This window comes from Mya arenaria, chromosome 13 (genome assembly GCF_026914265.1).
Source record: "Mya arenaria isolate MELC-2E11 chromosome 13, ASM2691426v1".
Taxonomy (NCBI): Eukaryota; Metazoa; Mollusca; class Bivalvia; order Myida; family Myidae; genus Mya; species Mya arenaria.
The window spans coordinates 24,711,704-24,728,146 of NC_069134.1; the positions used below are offsets into that span (position 1 = coordinate 24,711,704).

Genomic DNA, 16,443 nt, shown 5'->3' on the forward strand with positions numbered 1-16,443 from the left:
GCATTTATTTCAAATTCGAAGATTCGGCTACTCCATTGCGGAGCTGGCACAAATTGAGAAAATGGCAACAAATTTGCCGGTAGGAAATATATGTTAGATTTTGGATAGGCGTTTTGAAGAACACCATTTGTTGCGCTATAAATAGTTTAAAGAACCTATAGAAAATATTTGTTGATTGGATATCAATATAGTATTATCCATTTTACCTGCTCATTGATATGCCATTCCGGTACAATTAAGACGTTGTAACATAAAGATGTAGAAGTCATGTGTCCATCTGTATGTTGTCATGAAGCCTTGATGATCAGACATTACCCACTTGATTATTAATCCAATGAAGTTAATTTTCAAAGCGCGGAACATCAAATTGCCTTTGAAACCTAAGGAAAGGCCAAACAAAAAATTACCCAGCTGACCATTTTTTTTCTTTCACAGACCACAATCTGATTTAAAGAAAAAAGGTTGAAAAATAAAATTACAAATACGTACTTATTGTTTGTTTATTCAAAAAGTATATAAGTATAAACCACATGTCAAGAGCAATTAATTCCTTAAGTGACAAGTGATTATCAATATGGATCTGACCAGTACCAGATAACCATGTTAATTAGCAGATACCTTCAGCAGTTTATGCTTTCAAATGTCTTTGAAAAACAACAAAGCTCAAATATAATATTCAAAACAAAACATTATCGACCCTTTTTCTACCCTATTTTTAATAAGCAGGAATTGGGAAACAATGGTATATATTTTTGGCCTTATACATACATGTGATAATTTCTTGGGTCGATTCCGGGACACTCATCGTTATGTCAACGCACACTAGGGGGGTCCGGGGGCATGCCCCCCCCCGGATTTTTTTTCAAATGGGGAACGTCTGTGGTGCATTCTAGAGCATATCTGGGACTATTTTAGTCGTTTTTAACGTCGGGAAAATGTACCTGTTTTGACTGCCAAGACGTATTTTTTACTTGACATGGTTGTTTTTTTTCTGCATTTTCTTGAAAAAATAAAACGACCAGGCTTTAAATGAAGTGCTAACCAGGAGGATATGCAGTCAACTTTCGGTTTCATCAAAACAGGAAATAAACAACTATACGGGCACCTGTTTTCCCGCGCTTTTGAGAACATGCGTTATAAAATATTTATTTTTTCATCACATTTAAAACGTTTGCAATTTATGACACACAATATTTTCCAGACGATAAAAAAGATTTTCCAGTCGATGAGCTTTTTTCCGTTTGGAGATGCATATAATTTTGATAGAGACATGTCAACAATCGGCTGTATAAAGCGATCACGTGACTTACCATGGTCACGTGATTAAAGCATTCTATATAACCACCTGTAAACCCCATATCGTCAGTTTTATTTCGGCGTAAAAATACACACGATAGTTCGGAAAAAAATGTCAAAACACTAAAATTCATTATGGACGCGTAAGTTGTTTAAAGTTGTTTAAAGTATAACGATGTATCGACTTTGAAATTTGAAAGGAATATGGGATGTTTTCCGTGTTTTAATTTTGTTTTTTTACTCATTTTGTCACTTTCTTTGAACTTACCTTCATGCTCGTTTGTCGGTAAAATGTGTGAAAAATATCAATTCATCAATTTAAAGCTATCACTCATAAGACCAAACAAATCCATATGAAAACAATGAATTTGTATACAAGAACCCTCCCCCACTCGTTAAGCACAACAATAGGCCGATAGATCAATTATCGGGTGATTGACGATGACCTCGACGACACACGTACCAATTAACGGATTAGTGTCAACATGTCCTGTGTTTTACGACCAGTGTCCCGGACAGGCAAAATAGCTGACTTACATTGGTAAAATAGGATAATCGATTCCTATTCCGAGATTTTTTTTTTCGTTTTTTTTTTTATGACTTTCCGGGACAAACATGCACCCTCCGTGACTCCGTGACAGAGATACGATTTCCGGGACAATCCCGGACGTCCGGGACGTTATCACATGTATGCCTTATAGCGTTGCTCCTGTGTAACATGGGGAAAAATGAGGATCATTATGTTTAATTTTTGTTAGTGCTTAAACATATGATTTCTCAGTATTTCCAGAATACATTGTGTATTCATATTTCATAAATATGTTTATTTTGAACATTCAATTTATTTTTCAGGCCACAACGGCCACAACAGGAAAGCCTGGTAGCTCGACAGGTAGTCAGTCAACCACAACTGAGTATGTTGTGAGGGCTCCAAATGACAAGTCCAAGAAATACAGCATGATCAAGTTTGGCACTGGAACAGATATAGACTTCCTCAAGTTAACAAATGTAAGGGTTCTTACTGCTTGCCACTAATAATTTATTTTATAATGCAAGCTGAATATATATATATATATATATACTGTGAGATATATATATATATATATATATATATATTTATATTTATATATATATATTAATAGTGTGATATAGTAAGTTTACATTTTGATGAATCGCTCTTGTTTCATCTCCAGTTCAAAACTTATGCAATGTTAATTTTCATATTTTCCATGTTGTTTATATAAATAGATTTGAAGAAGAAGAAGCTAGTTTGTGTGTTTTAATAAATGTTATACTTTACCATGCATGATGTATGTCTGGACTGAAGGTTGACATTTGATGTCTTAATAAATGTGCAAATTAGTAAGTAAAGCCAATTTAAAAATTGATTTTTAGACAACAGTTAGAATGGAAAGAGAAAACAACTTAAAAGAATACAAAACAGCCAATAACTTGGAAACGCAGCCAAAGTTCGGAGCTGGAAGCGAATATGGAAGGGAACAAAAGTTTGAAGCTAGAAGAAAGAAGTTTGGTATACATCTCAAGAAATACAATCCGGATGATCAACCATGGGTAATGAAAGTGGGGAAAGGAAAAGACTGTAAAAGGTAAATGCATGAATGAGTAAATGTTGTAGCTATAGTTTGTATTAATATTCTGAAGAAAAAAGAGAAATGATTTTAAGTGAAAACAGTGAGATAAATTATAAGAAATAAAAATATGTTATTCCTTAGCTATTATTAGAGAGCTTACCTTAGATAGCGAAGCAACATTGCAGTTAAATATCTATACCTATAAGAAAATTAAATTTGTGGACATAAAGTACATAGTAACATATTGTTCAAGGCATGCATGTAACATGTATACAGAACTTTATGTATTAACAAAATAACATATAATTATAAAATTATGTATTTTTCTGCAGGTATAAGGGTGTACGAGAGGGAACCATAACAGAGAACACATCTTACTACATTTTCACTCAGTGTGCTGATGGTGCTTTTGAGGCACACCCTGTTGAAGAGTGGTATAATTTCCAGCCGGTTGTGCAATACAAATATCTAAACTCTGAGGAAGCAGAAGAAGAGTTTAGCAGGTAAAACTCATCTGACATACAAAGCTCCAGATAGGGGTTTTATTTATGTTAAGGGGTATTTTACCGTTTAAGTATTTGACATTGAAATGCACAAATGCCACATTGAGTAATAACAAGACAAAGTTTGTAAAAAATGTATTTACAATCAATATAATTAACTCAGAGAACAATTTTTATTTTACATGAGACAAATTTTGGAAATGTTATTTTCAGACGAGACAAGACAATGAACTTGTTCTCTATCATGGTTCGTAAGAGGATAAAGAATGAAGATGACGTAGAGGATAATAAGGAGGAGAAGAAAGTGAAATCTAAGGGCAAAAAGAATCTGGTGGGTAGACGGGTTATGATGTTATATACAAGTGGAATAAAGTCCATGATAACAAATTAAACAGTTTTTAGATGTTCCGAGAATAAATGTTGTTGGCCTCAATTATTTAACATAACAAAACAACTACTATACAATGGGGTTCTTCCATATAGCATGTGGCAAGATAAGAATTAAAACACTCCAGTTCTCAAAACTGGCAACATTCAAAGCTGTCTTTTTGTAAGCTCATTTACTTTTTTATGCTAGTGGGTGAAACTATATAATTATGTTTCAAATGATTTACATTTTCGAAGAAAACATTGGAATTTTACCCTGGGCAATGAACATTTCTTTGATTGAAAAATAACTGAAAATAGAAAACAGGAAATTATAATATATATTTTTAAGTTTTAGTATACTACATGGTCCAACTCTGTATTTCTTGTTTGTAAAACAATGCACATTTATGGTTATTGCAATGCTTTAACTATACATGCTACAGATCCTGACAGACATGGAAGATTGGGCGATTAGTTCAGAAGAAGAGGAGGAGGAGGGGGAGGAGGGAGGTAACCTTGCCTCCATTAAGTATTGTCTTTACCGAGCATTACCACCATTTTCGATTATTCTCACTATGTTTTAAACAAGACCATACTAATCATGGAAGACCCATTAATCCTTGTCTACTTAAGAATTGCGGGTATTGGCTTTTTGCTTTACTTTGGACCGAAATGAGATGTAGCATAATGGCATGGGAATGTCTGTTAGGATATGTGTTAAGCTGTTAGTCCATATCAACATTAATGATAGAATAAAAATTTTAGATTATCAATAACAAATTTTGTATTTGAACAACACCACATGATTGAAGTAGATGTTTTAAGAAAAATAGTATTTATAGTTGGCTTTCAGAAGAAAAATCAAATGTTGAATGAGTTATTGTTTTGCCACAGAGAAAAAGCCCAAGAAGGAAAAGAAGAAGGAAGAGAAGAAGCGTCGTAAGAATGCCAAGATGAACGATAATGATGAGGCAGTGGAGGAAAGTGATGAGGGCGACTTTGATGACCGTGAGCTGGATTATATATCTGATTCTGGCAGGTGAGAGGAGGCTTCTGGTTTTGTTAAATAAAGACATGGTTGTATAATGTCTGGGATTTGAGAGTTACACTGACATAACGTAGATTAGGCCATGATAGAAAAGTGACTTTGGAGATATTGTCTTTGATTATTGTAAATTCTTTCTTTTTCACACTCTGGTAAGTATGAAACACTGTTGGGGTTATTATTTGACCAATGAACTGTTATCTATAATTTGAATTGCATACTTGCTCAAATAGGCAGGTTTATATGGAGCTTACTTCTTTTAATGTGATACCTGGTAAACAAAAAAAGGTCTTTGTGTTTAATAACATTTTTTTACTATTCCAGCAAATCTGAACTGATGAAATGTATGATGACCAAAGAGTAGACCAAGAACAGGGGCTGAACAGTCCATGTTTTAATAACATGTTGTGTTAAGTTTAGTTATAACTCTTTTTGATAATTTCAGTGAATCTGAGCTGGATGAAAAGGCTAAAGATGAAAAGTATGATGATCAGGGAGTGGAGCAAGAACAGGGTCTGAAGAAGCTGATAGACTCTGAGGAGGAGTCTAGTGAAGAGGAAGAGAAAGAGGAAGAAGAAGAGAATGAGGAGGATGAGGTAAAGGAGACCAAGAAAGAGAAAAAGAAGAAGAAAGAAAAGAAGGAAAGTAACAAAGAAGGTAGGGATAGGATCAGTTGTAAACTTGTCTGTGTTTTATACGGAAAGGTACTATTGTTGTCATAGCCTCCTTGTTGTTGGAAGGTTATGCTTTATCTCAGAAATAAATGATGTTCACATCAAACTTGGCATACATCGGTTCTTAAAATATTCTGCATATGGTTATGTAGTATCTCCTGTCATTTTGGCTTAAAAGGGCGGTACTCACAAACAATCACTATATAGCTGTGCAATTACAAATATGTAAACTAATGTTTAATTAGTGGCTAGTATCTTTACCAATGCTGATTTGTAAAGAAAAATACCATTTCACATGGTTGAATAGTGTAGAAATAATGCAAAATGCAAGTGAGGCTTTCAATGTTTATGGAATCCAAATTGATGTATTTTTAACAATCATATGATAAAGAAATTAATGAATATTTTTTTCTTAAATTTCCAGTATAAACAATGACTGATATCAACATGTTGTTTCACTGTTTTAAAGCAGTGGGTTATATTATATCATACTGATAATTTTTTAAAAACTACAGAAAGCATAATAATAAAAGGTATTCTTGAAGGGGCTAATACATCGTATTTTGAAATAACAAAAAAAGAAAATTGTCGAAAACTGACATAAACTTGGTATCGATGTGTACAATGCATTGAAACTAACTAAGTGAAGTACCACAAAGTTAACAATTAATTTAGTTTTTTCGTATTTTTCCATTAAAAAAGATTACTAGGTGTGTATACCTAGTAGAATTAATTCTTATGCATGATTGGCTAGTCGATGTTATCACGTGATATTACCAAGTTAGGTATACAGCTTAAATATTCCAACGGTTAAGGGTAAGCCTTCGTAGCACAATGGATACGACACTTGACTACAATTTTGGTGCCAATCTGGTGTTTTGTAATTTCATTCTCATCTATTACTGGTATAATAAAACTGCTTGTATCTTGATACATTCAGGTGATGAAAGCGAAAGTAGCAGTTCATCTTCGGAAAGTGAGGAGTCAGACATCGAGAAAAATGAGGAGAAATTCTCATCTGTACTCTTTATGCAGGTCAGGAAAGGCTAAAAATAGCAACATTATAGATTTATCTTTGATTTCATTATTAACTGTTTTACAGTTATTGCGCTTTCATTTTTGACACTTAGTTTTAAAATTCTCTCTTATATTTTTGAGATATTGACTACAACTAAACAAAATAAAAATTAGGACCATAAGCTTAATTGTTGCCTTCTCAACAACTTTCAAGGAGCATACATCCCTCCCAGTGATACGTTTCTTATTACAAGATGGTGGAGTTGTGGGTGTATTAATCACATCCAGTGATAGCTCTAGTATTAAAACTGAAATATGACATCCATCTTTTTTGAAATAAGATTTAGTTGATGTCATTGTATTATTATGATTAAGGGTAGATAAATCTTCTAATACAAATGTATAATGAACTAAGTTTAAAAACATAATGGGTTAAAATGTGGTCATTATTTAAATTCAATCTGTTTATGATTGCAGAAGAAAAAGGGAGGCTCGAGATCTAACACTCCAACATTTGACAAGTCTGGAGAAGGTGCCAAGACTGATGGTATGATAAATGTTTTCAATTTAACAAATAAACTGATTGTCAGTTGACAATTTCAAAAAAAAAAAACTGCGCTTCTAAACTAACGCCAAAGCTGTGTTTTTTTCAGTCTTGCTTAACTTTTATTGGTTATTGAAAAAAAATAATTCAGTTCAGCTGCAGTTTTACCTTTGTTTTCGCTGACACCCACCAACGACACCATGCTATGACATCCTCTCGACTTTTTTAGTAGAAAAACAGACAAGCTAAAAATGAAATTTTCTTTGAAGGCAATGATATAGTGATTGGTTACAAATTTTGATTATCTAGACAGACTTTAGGAGAAGATAAAAGCCAAACATTGTTGTGTTATCAGGTTGGTTGAAGCATGAGTTTAAGAGTAATGAAAGAAGGTTAAGAAGAAATTCTGTACAGATTAACCCTTCCCGGTACATAAGATCCAAATATTTCCCGTTTTCAGGTGGGCTTAAGCGTAAGCTTGACAGTGAAGAAGCTGTCATTGAGAAAAAAGTGAGGACAGAGTCGCCTACCCCTAGTATCACTCAGTCGTCCTCTACAACATCAGTTACTAGCAGGTAAGGTTGGAGATTTATTCAGCATTACACAACATTCACAATTTAATTGCTTGTCAGTTTGTTCCAAGGAAATTAAAGAATGTTAAGCATCACTATGCATTATGCATTCTTGTGTAACATCCCTTTCTTTTCTTGACATTGAACGGAAACTGTTAAACTGTTACATTGCTATTGAACTCAAGTATTGTGAATACAACTATGAACTGCCCTGATTTGAATATTCGTTACTGTCAAAGCAATGTAACAGTGATAATCTTTTGACATAAAAGGATTTCTAGGATTTCTAAAGATTCTTTTGTTAAACTTGATAACTATGGAGATCAGAGGGAATGTGATAATGGTTTCATTTCAGTGTATACACCTGTGATTTATAGTAAATATTTCAGAATTTATTTAGTATTGGTATAAGTGACATAGTAGTGTAACTTCAATATGTAATTGTTTGATAACTTCACAGTGGTGAGATCACAGAGGAGGCAATCAGGCGATACCTGTCGAGAAAACCGATGACTGCAAAGGAGCTGGTACAGAAGTTTAAATCCAAAAAACCTCAGATGTCCAAGGAGCAGATGACTCAGCGGATCGGACAGTTGTTGAAAAAGATCAACCCGGATAGGAAATATGTGAATCAAATACTGTATTTGTCACTGAAGAAGCCAGAATGAAAGAGGATATTTTGATGAAGTTGGTTATTTGAGATAGTGTGGCTTAGTGAAGAGAGGGAAAGAATGTTCAAGGCAGCAAAGATGTGGTTGTCTTTTTATGACAAGCCACATTGATACTGGTTTTCTTATAATTGGAAATGATTGAAAACTGAAATAATATCTCAATTGATACAGATATATTTAATAGAAGAAATGTAATTACGACAGGCTAGGCATGTTAGTGGCTCAACTGATAACAAAATACTATGTTAAGTTCATAATAATGTGCAAAGGCCATACACAGAAGATGCAATGCCAATCTCTAGTGCTACATTTGTTATTGTACGGGTATTAGTAGTGTCATCAACTGGCTATGTTTTACAAGCCCAGTTTTAAAACTTAGGCAAATGCCTTGTAAATGTAAAACAGTTGCAGTTGCTGTATTTATATGTTCCATACATGTGAATAATTTGCGTATACATGTAACAAGGTTTAGGTCAAGTGTAAATAAAGCAATGCTGAAGCAGGTCTTGGCATTGTCAGATTGTACTTGGATATCATTTTAAGCTTGACTATTCGAAGAATAAGGACAGCTATACTACTCACCCTGGCATTGGCGTCTGCATCACACATTGGTTTTGCATGTAAACATCTTTAAATCATTATCTCAGCAAAAAAAAATCATTTATTGCTTTGAAACTTTAGATCTATGTTCCCAACCATCCAACCTACTGAATAAATGAAGATAAATCACTCTATTATGCATGTAATACAAATTATTTCCCTTTATTTTTTTACTTTTTAGAAATTATGGTTAAGGTTTTGCATGTTAGCACACATATGTTAAATCTCGGGAACTGATTGATGTTTTGCATTGAGGCTTAATACAATGATACTCAACCATTCAATTTTCTTGAATAACCAAGTAAGATAACTCTATTTTGGATATACATGTAATGCAAATTATGGCCCTTTAATATTGGACTAAGATATTCTGGTAAAGGTTTTACATGTATTTAAACCTCATTTTAGTCAAAATCTTAGCAAAGATATCATATAATGCATTTAAACTTGAGACATACACTCCAAACAACCCAACCTTCCTTTTATCCAAGTAAGATAACTCTATCTTGCATATAATGCAAATATTGACCTTAACTAATCAGCTTAAAATTCTGGTTAAGGTGTTGCATGTAAGCTAAGGTGTTGCATGTAACATGTAAGCACACATTTCTTAATATTTCAGCAACTACTTGATGTATTGCATTGAGACTTTATACATTGTTACTTAACAAACAAACACTTAGGATTACTTTATTATGCATTTCTTAACATAAAGGCAGTGGAATATTTGAGCATGGTGTCTCTGTGACAGCTCTTGTTAAGTTATGTAATGAAGACATTTTTTTTAGTTGATCTATATATTATTGCCATGAACAGAATTGTATTTAATAATGTTCTTCACTAGTTTATTTTCCGATGCTTATGAGCAAAGATCTGATCTGAGCATTTTCTTTCTATGTGAAATTCTATCTTGAAATGAGCATTGAAAAAATAAAACAAAAAACAACCGATTCTTGCATTGTCATTTTATATGTACAATTTTTGAAGAAGAAACATTGAAGTAATGTCAAAGCCACAGTGCAGTCACTGCGACAGCTACAAAAAATAAGCTTGGCCATATCACAAAAGCTGTAACAAAACTATTGACACAAAACATTGTACACATGTGAACCCACAATCCTTTAACATGAAACTAGTCTGCCTTTGTGTCACAGTATGGATCACTTCAACATGTTTCCAGAGATCTAGGCTGTGATGGTCCCTGCATATAGCACTATTGGTCTCAGCCCAGGATCAATATCTAAAGTCATCAACACCGAGATCCCCTTTCAAAATCCCATCAAATATCACTGTATTTGTTCCCAAATAGAATCTATCACTAAAAGATTGGTTTTAATAGCACTGGCTTTTCTGATAAAAGGTCTCGGATCTCAGCAGATATGTAAGTATTTGATCGATTATTCAGTATTAACCTTTTCCCGATATCAAGTTTTGCAGTGTAATTTGGATAACGAGGGGATACAGTATCATATAAATATAATGATATTACACTGGCACATTTATACACTGAGTGCTCCCCGCCCCAACCCCACCCACTAGTGGCAGCAGAGCTAGTAGTAGTAGTAATAATAATAATAATAATTATAATAATATTAATGGTAATAAAATAAAAATGGTAATGATGATGATGTTTTGTTGTTTTCATTATTAGCATTATTACTAGATTGTTATTTATTTTATTATTATCACTATTTGTATTAGTTATCTGCGACATGTAAAAATTTCCATGTGGATATTAAAGGCCTACAACATAGCATGATCGATTTGGTATAACTATACAAGTTCTCTCTGACAAAACATGGGTAGCAAGGGTTCATATCTCAGCAAATCCATGATATAATGCATTTAAACTTGAGACATACACTCCAAACTACCCAACCTTCATTTCTATTCAAGTAAGATAACTCTATCTTGCATATAATGCAAATTATTGCCCTTCATTATTCTGCTCAGAATTATACTCTAGCAGAAACATGGGTATTTTTAATTGAATTATATTCCATTTTCAAGTAAAACATCTGAAAAGCATTGGGTTTTACTAGTTTCTCCATCAAATAGTGGTAACCAAGAGATGCTTAGTCTGTTCAATTGTCATTTGATGTCCTTTATATTGGAACCAATATTATAATTGGTATGTGTCTATGACTTCATATGTTAAAATATTGGAAACTCTATTTCGCAAAATGCTGAACTTTAGTACACGTGTCAAGTCTCACTTATTCACTATTTTGAGCCCAGAATCCCACTCACACCTGTCTAAATCTCACACATTCTGGAGATTTTCTAATTTGTGCTGGAAAACAATATGTTCATGTAACATTTGATAGTGAAAATCTGGAATATAACATTAATAAACAATTCTCTGCCAAATATTTTTGGATATGTTTTGAGATGCTACTGTTCCGCTATAACCACTAATAGAAACACTTGGTCCTATAGGTATCCTCTTCTCTCTGAATTAATTACACCCTTGATAGCTTCATGTACTGAACATATATGTACAGGGGTAAGCCAATGTGCATTCAATTACACATACATTTATATGCAATACATGTACAATTATTTAGATAGAAAACTTTATAAAAGCAGATATTGGAGAAGAAAAGATAAAATCTTCAACATGTATTTATTATTTTATTTCAACTAATAACAAGTACTGTAGAATTATATCACATTGTGTTTTTTTTCCTATTTTCATACTTTGATTTATTTATTATTTGGAAAATATGAAAGACAAAAAACAGTTATAAACACATCATATATGGAATGTTATATTACACAGACAATTATACAGACATGGACATTACTTAAAGGCAACTTTATAATAAGTAACTGCTGTAGAACAAATATTGTGAAATGTTTTACTAACATCATCAAGTAGTACATGTTTCCATACATGATATATAACATAATGCCATATGATTGTTCACTCCACACTCTCATACTTGGAGGCTGTTGGTTTGAAGTCATTTGATCATAAAATATTGTGCTATTAAAGTACCGGGGTATTAATTATTATCGACTGATGAGTACAGAATCCTTCTATTGATCAACTGAAAGGTTGATCGACACAGTCATGTAAATTCACAGTCTAAGGAAATCAACAACCATGTGATTAACAAAAACAGTGAGGTATTTCTTGACTGATTGTTTAATATTTTCTCTGCGACTGTTCAGCAAGCCACTGGAAGCCAGCTACCAGTCCATCGAGGGATTCAACATTGCTACTACGAACCTGAATAAATAACAAAAAACACAGTCGGTCTTCCACAGAACAAAGTAATGTACATGTAATAAACAGCAATGTAAATCATTATATCACAGACTAAGCTTAAGATTTCATTGTGAGGATAACTGAAATCCCCCAATGACTTAAATTTTACAAACATATAAAAGCTGCACACATTCTTAGTTTACATTTGTTTATATGCCATTCTTTATACTTGTAAACTATGCAAGAAAGTGTTGATTTCCAATTTGTGTACTATAATCAAATAATTAATAAGGAACCTACCTGCCAAGGTCTACTAAGCTGAGACAACTTGAGTCTCTCTACAACTTCGAAGCAGGAAAGTCTCGGTGTGGTGGCCTCGAGGGTTGTAGCAAGGACGAGCACGGGGACATGGGTTGCTGACCATCGCTCACTCAACATGGCTTCCAGCTCATTGAGGCCAGTTTCCACTGAAAGGTAAAAAATGTAATAAACTCAGAAACAACATGTGCTTTGTCCCCCTATCCAATATATATATATATATCTGCTGACATGCCTGGTAGTGCTGAGAAGCCAACATTTCTGACTGAGCTAGTCTATTCCAGTGTGATCGCACAAGTGTCACTAAATTAAACCATCTTAAGTTGACATCATGCTGCCAATTTAAGCTGAGATTTAGCTTTGTGCTTGTTACAAAGTATGTGACATAATTAATAAGCTTTATTTAATAGCAGTGTCTTTGCAGTATTAAATACTATTATGTTTTTAAAAAACTGTGTAATGGTAGACTCATTTTTTTCATTAACAATTGTTATAAAAATCAGGGATTCATAAAATATCTGAAGTCATTTCTTACTTAAAAAATTCATAGTCAAATTAAGTTTTGTTAACATATAAGAATGTACAACACATGCAAATAATGAAAATATATTTTAAGTAAAAGTTATTGTATTACATGACCAGTGAGTTACTTTAATAGGTAAAATTACTTAAGTTAGGAAATAAAAGTGACTTAATCTTTCCTAAATACTGGGCTGATTCTTTAGTTACCTGCAGGTGCCTCTTCTGTAGCATCAACCACATAAATGAAGCCATCCACAGTTTTACAGAAGTCCTGTACGGCTGGAACAAGTTCAAATCTCTCGTTCCCATCACTATCTCGTCTCTCACGCATCATCCTGTGTTTGTGTGATCTATCCCGGTTGGACTGCTCCCGCTCCTTTTTGGAGGCCGAGTACATCACTGACCAATGGAATTGGGCCCCTTCGGGACTCTTGAGAGTTATGCCTCCTCCTACACCTGGGGATATAACCAGTGGACAAATGTAAATTGGTGAGGTGATGGTACTACCATTATTTATAAATTGAATGTATAATTTCTTAAACATCAATAAAGTCCTAAATCTAAAGTATTGAAATTGGGGCTCAAAGACCAAAGCATATACCATGAAGGTTACAAGACAGTAGTGTTGGAAATCGGACAGAAAAATTACTATCGATAATCGGTTTATGAAACCGATCAAGGATCATTTATTAATTGATTTAATTATTATTTATTTATCTTTGCTCATCATATTTAAGGCAAACAGATACAGTGCATGCACAAGTTTTAAGCACCAATGTTCCGTTACAATATTGTTTGTAGATTCTTTTATATAAATTACATTATTTATTCAGAAAGCGACTATCTTTTAGTGTTTACAAGTTACCATTACAGATCATGAGACCACAGGCTCTAATTATTGTCTTAATTTTAGTATTATATACATGTGTAAAATAAACACAAAGATAACAATTTCTTATTAATAATCAGTCAATAACAAGTATAACAAGCAGTTGAATTTTCTATATGTTTTACAAGAACAGTGTCTGTTTAACAGGAACAGTTTCTTTCAGAAAACTGAGAAAACTAAATTCTTACATGGTTAGAAGTAAACGGTAACATGTTTTAAAAATCACTTTTAAACCACAAACATGAGAACTTGAGAACCAATCCTTCAGCAGTTAAATTACAAAGAAAATTTGTAATAAGGTACCGTAGTGACTTATTTACTTGATAAGAACATGAGTACATAACTTAACATAGTAAGCCCTTAACATTTCAACATAAACTAGCATTAGCCAGAAATAAGTAAATTAGTCGGTAGCGGTTACGCCCCTTGTTTCTATAATCGATTGTTCAAATTTCACTATAGATTGTCACCGACGGAGGTCTTCCCGATCAATTGTCGATTATAATCGATCATCCGCACAACGCTACAAGACAGATAGGTAATTCAGAAATTTTAAAAATTACATAGTCTTAATATCTGAACAATTTGAAAGGTGAGTGTGCAGCAAACATATATACTAACCATCAAATTTCCCAGGAAATAATCCAGTACTTTCAAACATAGAGCCATTCATTATTTTTCTGACCAGCCCACTTGTCTGTGACTCCAGCCCTGGTCCAAACATGGCCAACATCGGTGTCTTCTTGGGAAAGAAATATCTCAGCATGCTTGTTAAGTTGTTGATCAAGGCATTTTGCTGGTGCATTAATGTGTTTACCTCTGGGGAGCATCTCAAATAGCTGTAATGTAAAGATAATAATTTTCCTAAAAGTATGTATACACATGTTGTATTTTACACCCAAGACCTGAATTTATTTAGAGTTATTGAATTAATATGAATATATAGTTCTAGCTGAGTATAACTGCACAACAGCAGACATCTGTAAAAAAAAGTTTATTAAAGATGTGATAGGTTGTCTTGCAATTTTGCAAATAACAATCAAAGACTTGAAATCATCTATTTCATTTCAGTATCTGAAGAAACAAACTTTTTTAGAACAAATGATACATTTTGATATTACCGTAAATGACAAACTGACTAAATTGACTTAGATAACTTACATTTCCTTGTTGGACCATTCAGACTCAACTTCTTTGTACATTGCTGGGTTGGTATTATGGCCAATAACATCCCATTTAGGAATATCCCTTTCCAGTAGGCCAGCCCATAACAGATTGTCCTCAGTAATATCATACCAGCTTCGGCATACCTGGGAAGCCTTGCATAATTCTGTTGCCGTTAGGAAAGAAAATATGTGAAGGCGCACATCAACCTATAATGTATAAGAATGTGTTAAATGTACATAATTAAAGTACAACATATACTGAAGTCATCAATGAAAAATTGAGATAAAACAACAGAAAATGTACATTTATATACACTGTACACTGTGTATTTCATATATTTTAAAGTGTTTTCTAAATGGGATAACATGCAAATTGTGTGAATAAATTCTCTAAGAGTGCTAAGCACTTATCAAAATTAGTTTAGTCTGGTTATTTCGATCTGTCCCATTGCATTTCTCATTGTCAAAAAAATGCTTTGAAACACTCAAAATTTATGAACATGTAGTTATGTTAAAGCTGCACTGTCACAGATTGAGTGTTTTGACAACTTTTTTATTTTTTGTTCCGGAACAAGCAAATTTTTGCAAAAATCCATGAAAGCCAGTGATATAAGACTGCTGAACCGAGAATTTCATATTTAAGTTCAAAAATTGATGTTTTATGCATTTTTTGTAAACCGGTAGTAACGGTTTAAGCCATAAAACATTAATTTTCTACCGGAAATATGAAAATCTGCGATCTGATTTTTTGTAAGCAGTCTTATATCATTGGTTTACAGATATTTACCCAAAAATTTGCTCTTTCCAAGACAAAAAATAAAAAAGTTGGTAAATCTGTGAGAGTGCAGCTTTAAAAGCTTTTGTACCAGTATGTGTAATTTTTAAATTACATTATACAAAATTATTTACTATCAATAATTACTTACACGTAAACACTCAAACTTTGACTGATGTTGTGTTGTTTCGTCTTGTTCAGTCTTGAGTCTCTCTTGGCGCTCATGCTGCTTAATCAAATACTGCTGTAAGCCACCGGAACACACACTGCTAGTTCCTAATTCCTCCCCCATGTGTTTTTTATACTTCTTGATAAGATGTCTGAAATAATATGCTGACTGTTGATTAAGCAGCACTCCGTCACTAAAATTTCCAGTGTTTCCAAAACTGTAGGAATCTTTTTCTTGTATCGTTTGCTCTGTTTGTTCCTCGGACTCACCAGGACACTTCGAATCCATTCTTGACTGTTCAAAACACGGAAGTGATTGAATTCCAATCATTTTGCGAATTGTGTTTAATAAATGGCGTTTTGTCTATTCTGGTCAAGTAGAAAATGAATATAATACAAGAAGAACCCATTTTATAGCATTTGGAAACTGGTGATACTATATTTAACACGCACTAAAGTGTCATGTAGAAACTTCCAACGTGTCCCGGAAAACCTGTCATACTCGTTT

At 33.3% G+C, this 16,443-nt stretch overlaps 2 protein-coding genes across 2 annotated transcripts; one reads left to right on the forward strand and one right to left on the reverse strand.

The window, feature by feature from the left end:
- The first annotated feature begins 20 nt into the window (after positions 1-20).
- LOC128213740 (general transcription factor IIF subunit 1-like) lies at positions 21-9,833 on the forward strand. Its single transcript, XM_052919772.1, has 12 exons — positions 21-79; positions 2,149-2,304; positions 2,692-2,903; positions 3,221-3,391; positions 3,605-3,722; positions 4,204-4,270; positions 4,655-4,799; positions 5,251-5,462; positions 6,420-6,514; positions 6,974-7,043; positions 7,501-7,615; positions 8,073-9,833. The coding sequence occupies exons 1-12, from the start codon at positions 62-64 to the stop codon at positions 8,278-8,280; spliced, it is 1,587 nt and encodes a 528-aa protein (XP_052775732.1). The 5' UTR covers positions 21-61; the 3' UTR covers positions 8,281-9,833.
- Positions 9,834-11,490: 1,657 nt separating this feature from the next.
- Positions 11,491-16,438, reverse strand: LOC128214736 (F-box only protein 4-like). Its single transcript, XM_052921360.1, has 6 exons — positions 15,919-16,438; positions 14,988-15,199; positions 14,448-14,665; positions 13,145-13,393; positions 12,398-12,564; positions 11,491-12,118 (listed from the first exon to the last, which is right to left on the reverse strand). Exons 1-6 carry the CDS (start codon positions 16,264-16,266, stop codon positions 12,035-12,037), a joined length of 1,278 nt encoding a protein of 425 aa, XP_052777320.1. The 5' UTR covers positions 16,267-16,438; the 3' UTR covers positions 11,491-12,034.
- Positions 16,439-16,443: the final 5 nt, after the last annotated feature.

Excerpts from the sequence above, each read along its gene's own strand:
- LOC128214736 (XM_052921360.1), bottom strand. The coding sequence starts at position 16,266 with ATGATTGGAATTCAATCACTTCCGTGTTTTGAACAGTCAAGAATGGAT. Across the intron at positions 12,565-13,144 it reads TACAGAAGAGGCACCTGCAG|TGGAAACTGGCCTCAATGAG; the intron begins GTAACTAAAGAA and ends TTTACCTTTCAG. Across the intron at positions 12,119-12,397 it reads AGCTTAGTAGACCTTGGCAG|GTTCGTAGTAGCAATGTTGA; the intron begins GTAGGTTCCTTA and ends TTATTTATTCAG.
- LOC128213740 (XM_052919772.1), top strand. Across the intron at positions 3,392-3,604 it reads GCAGAAGAAGAGTTTAGCAG|ACGAGACAAGACAATGAACT; the intron begins GTAAAACTCATC and ends TGTTATTTTCAG. Across the intron at positions 7,616-8,072 it reads ACAACATCAGTTACTAGCAG|TGGTGAGATCACAGAGGAGG; the intron begins GTAAGGTTGGAG and ends ATAACTTCACAG.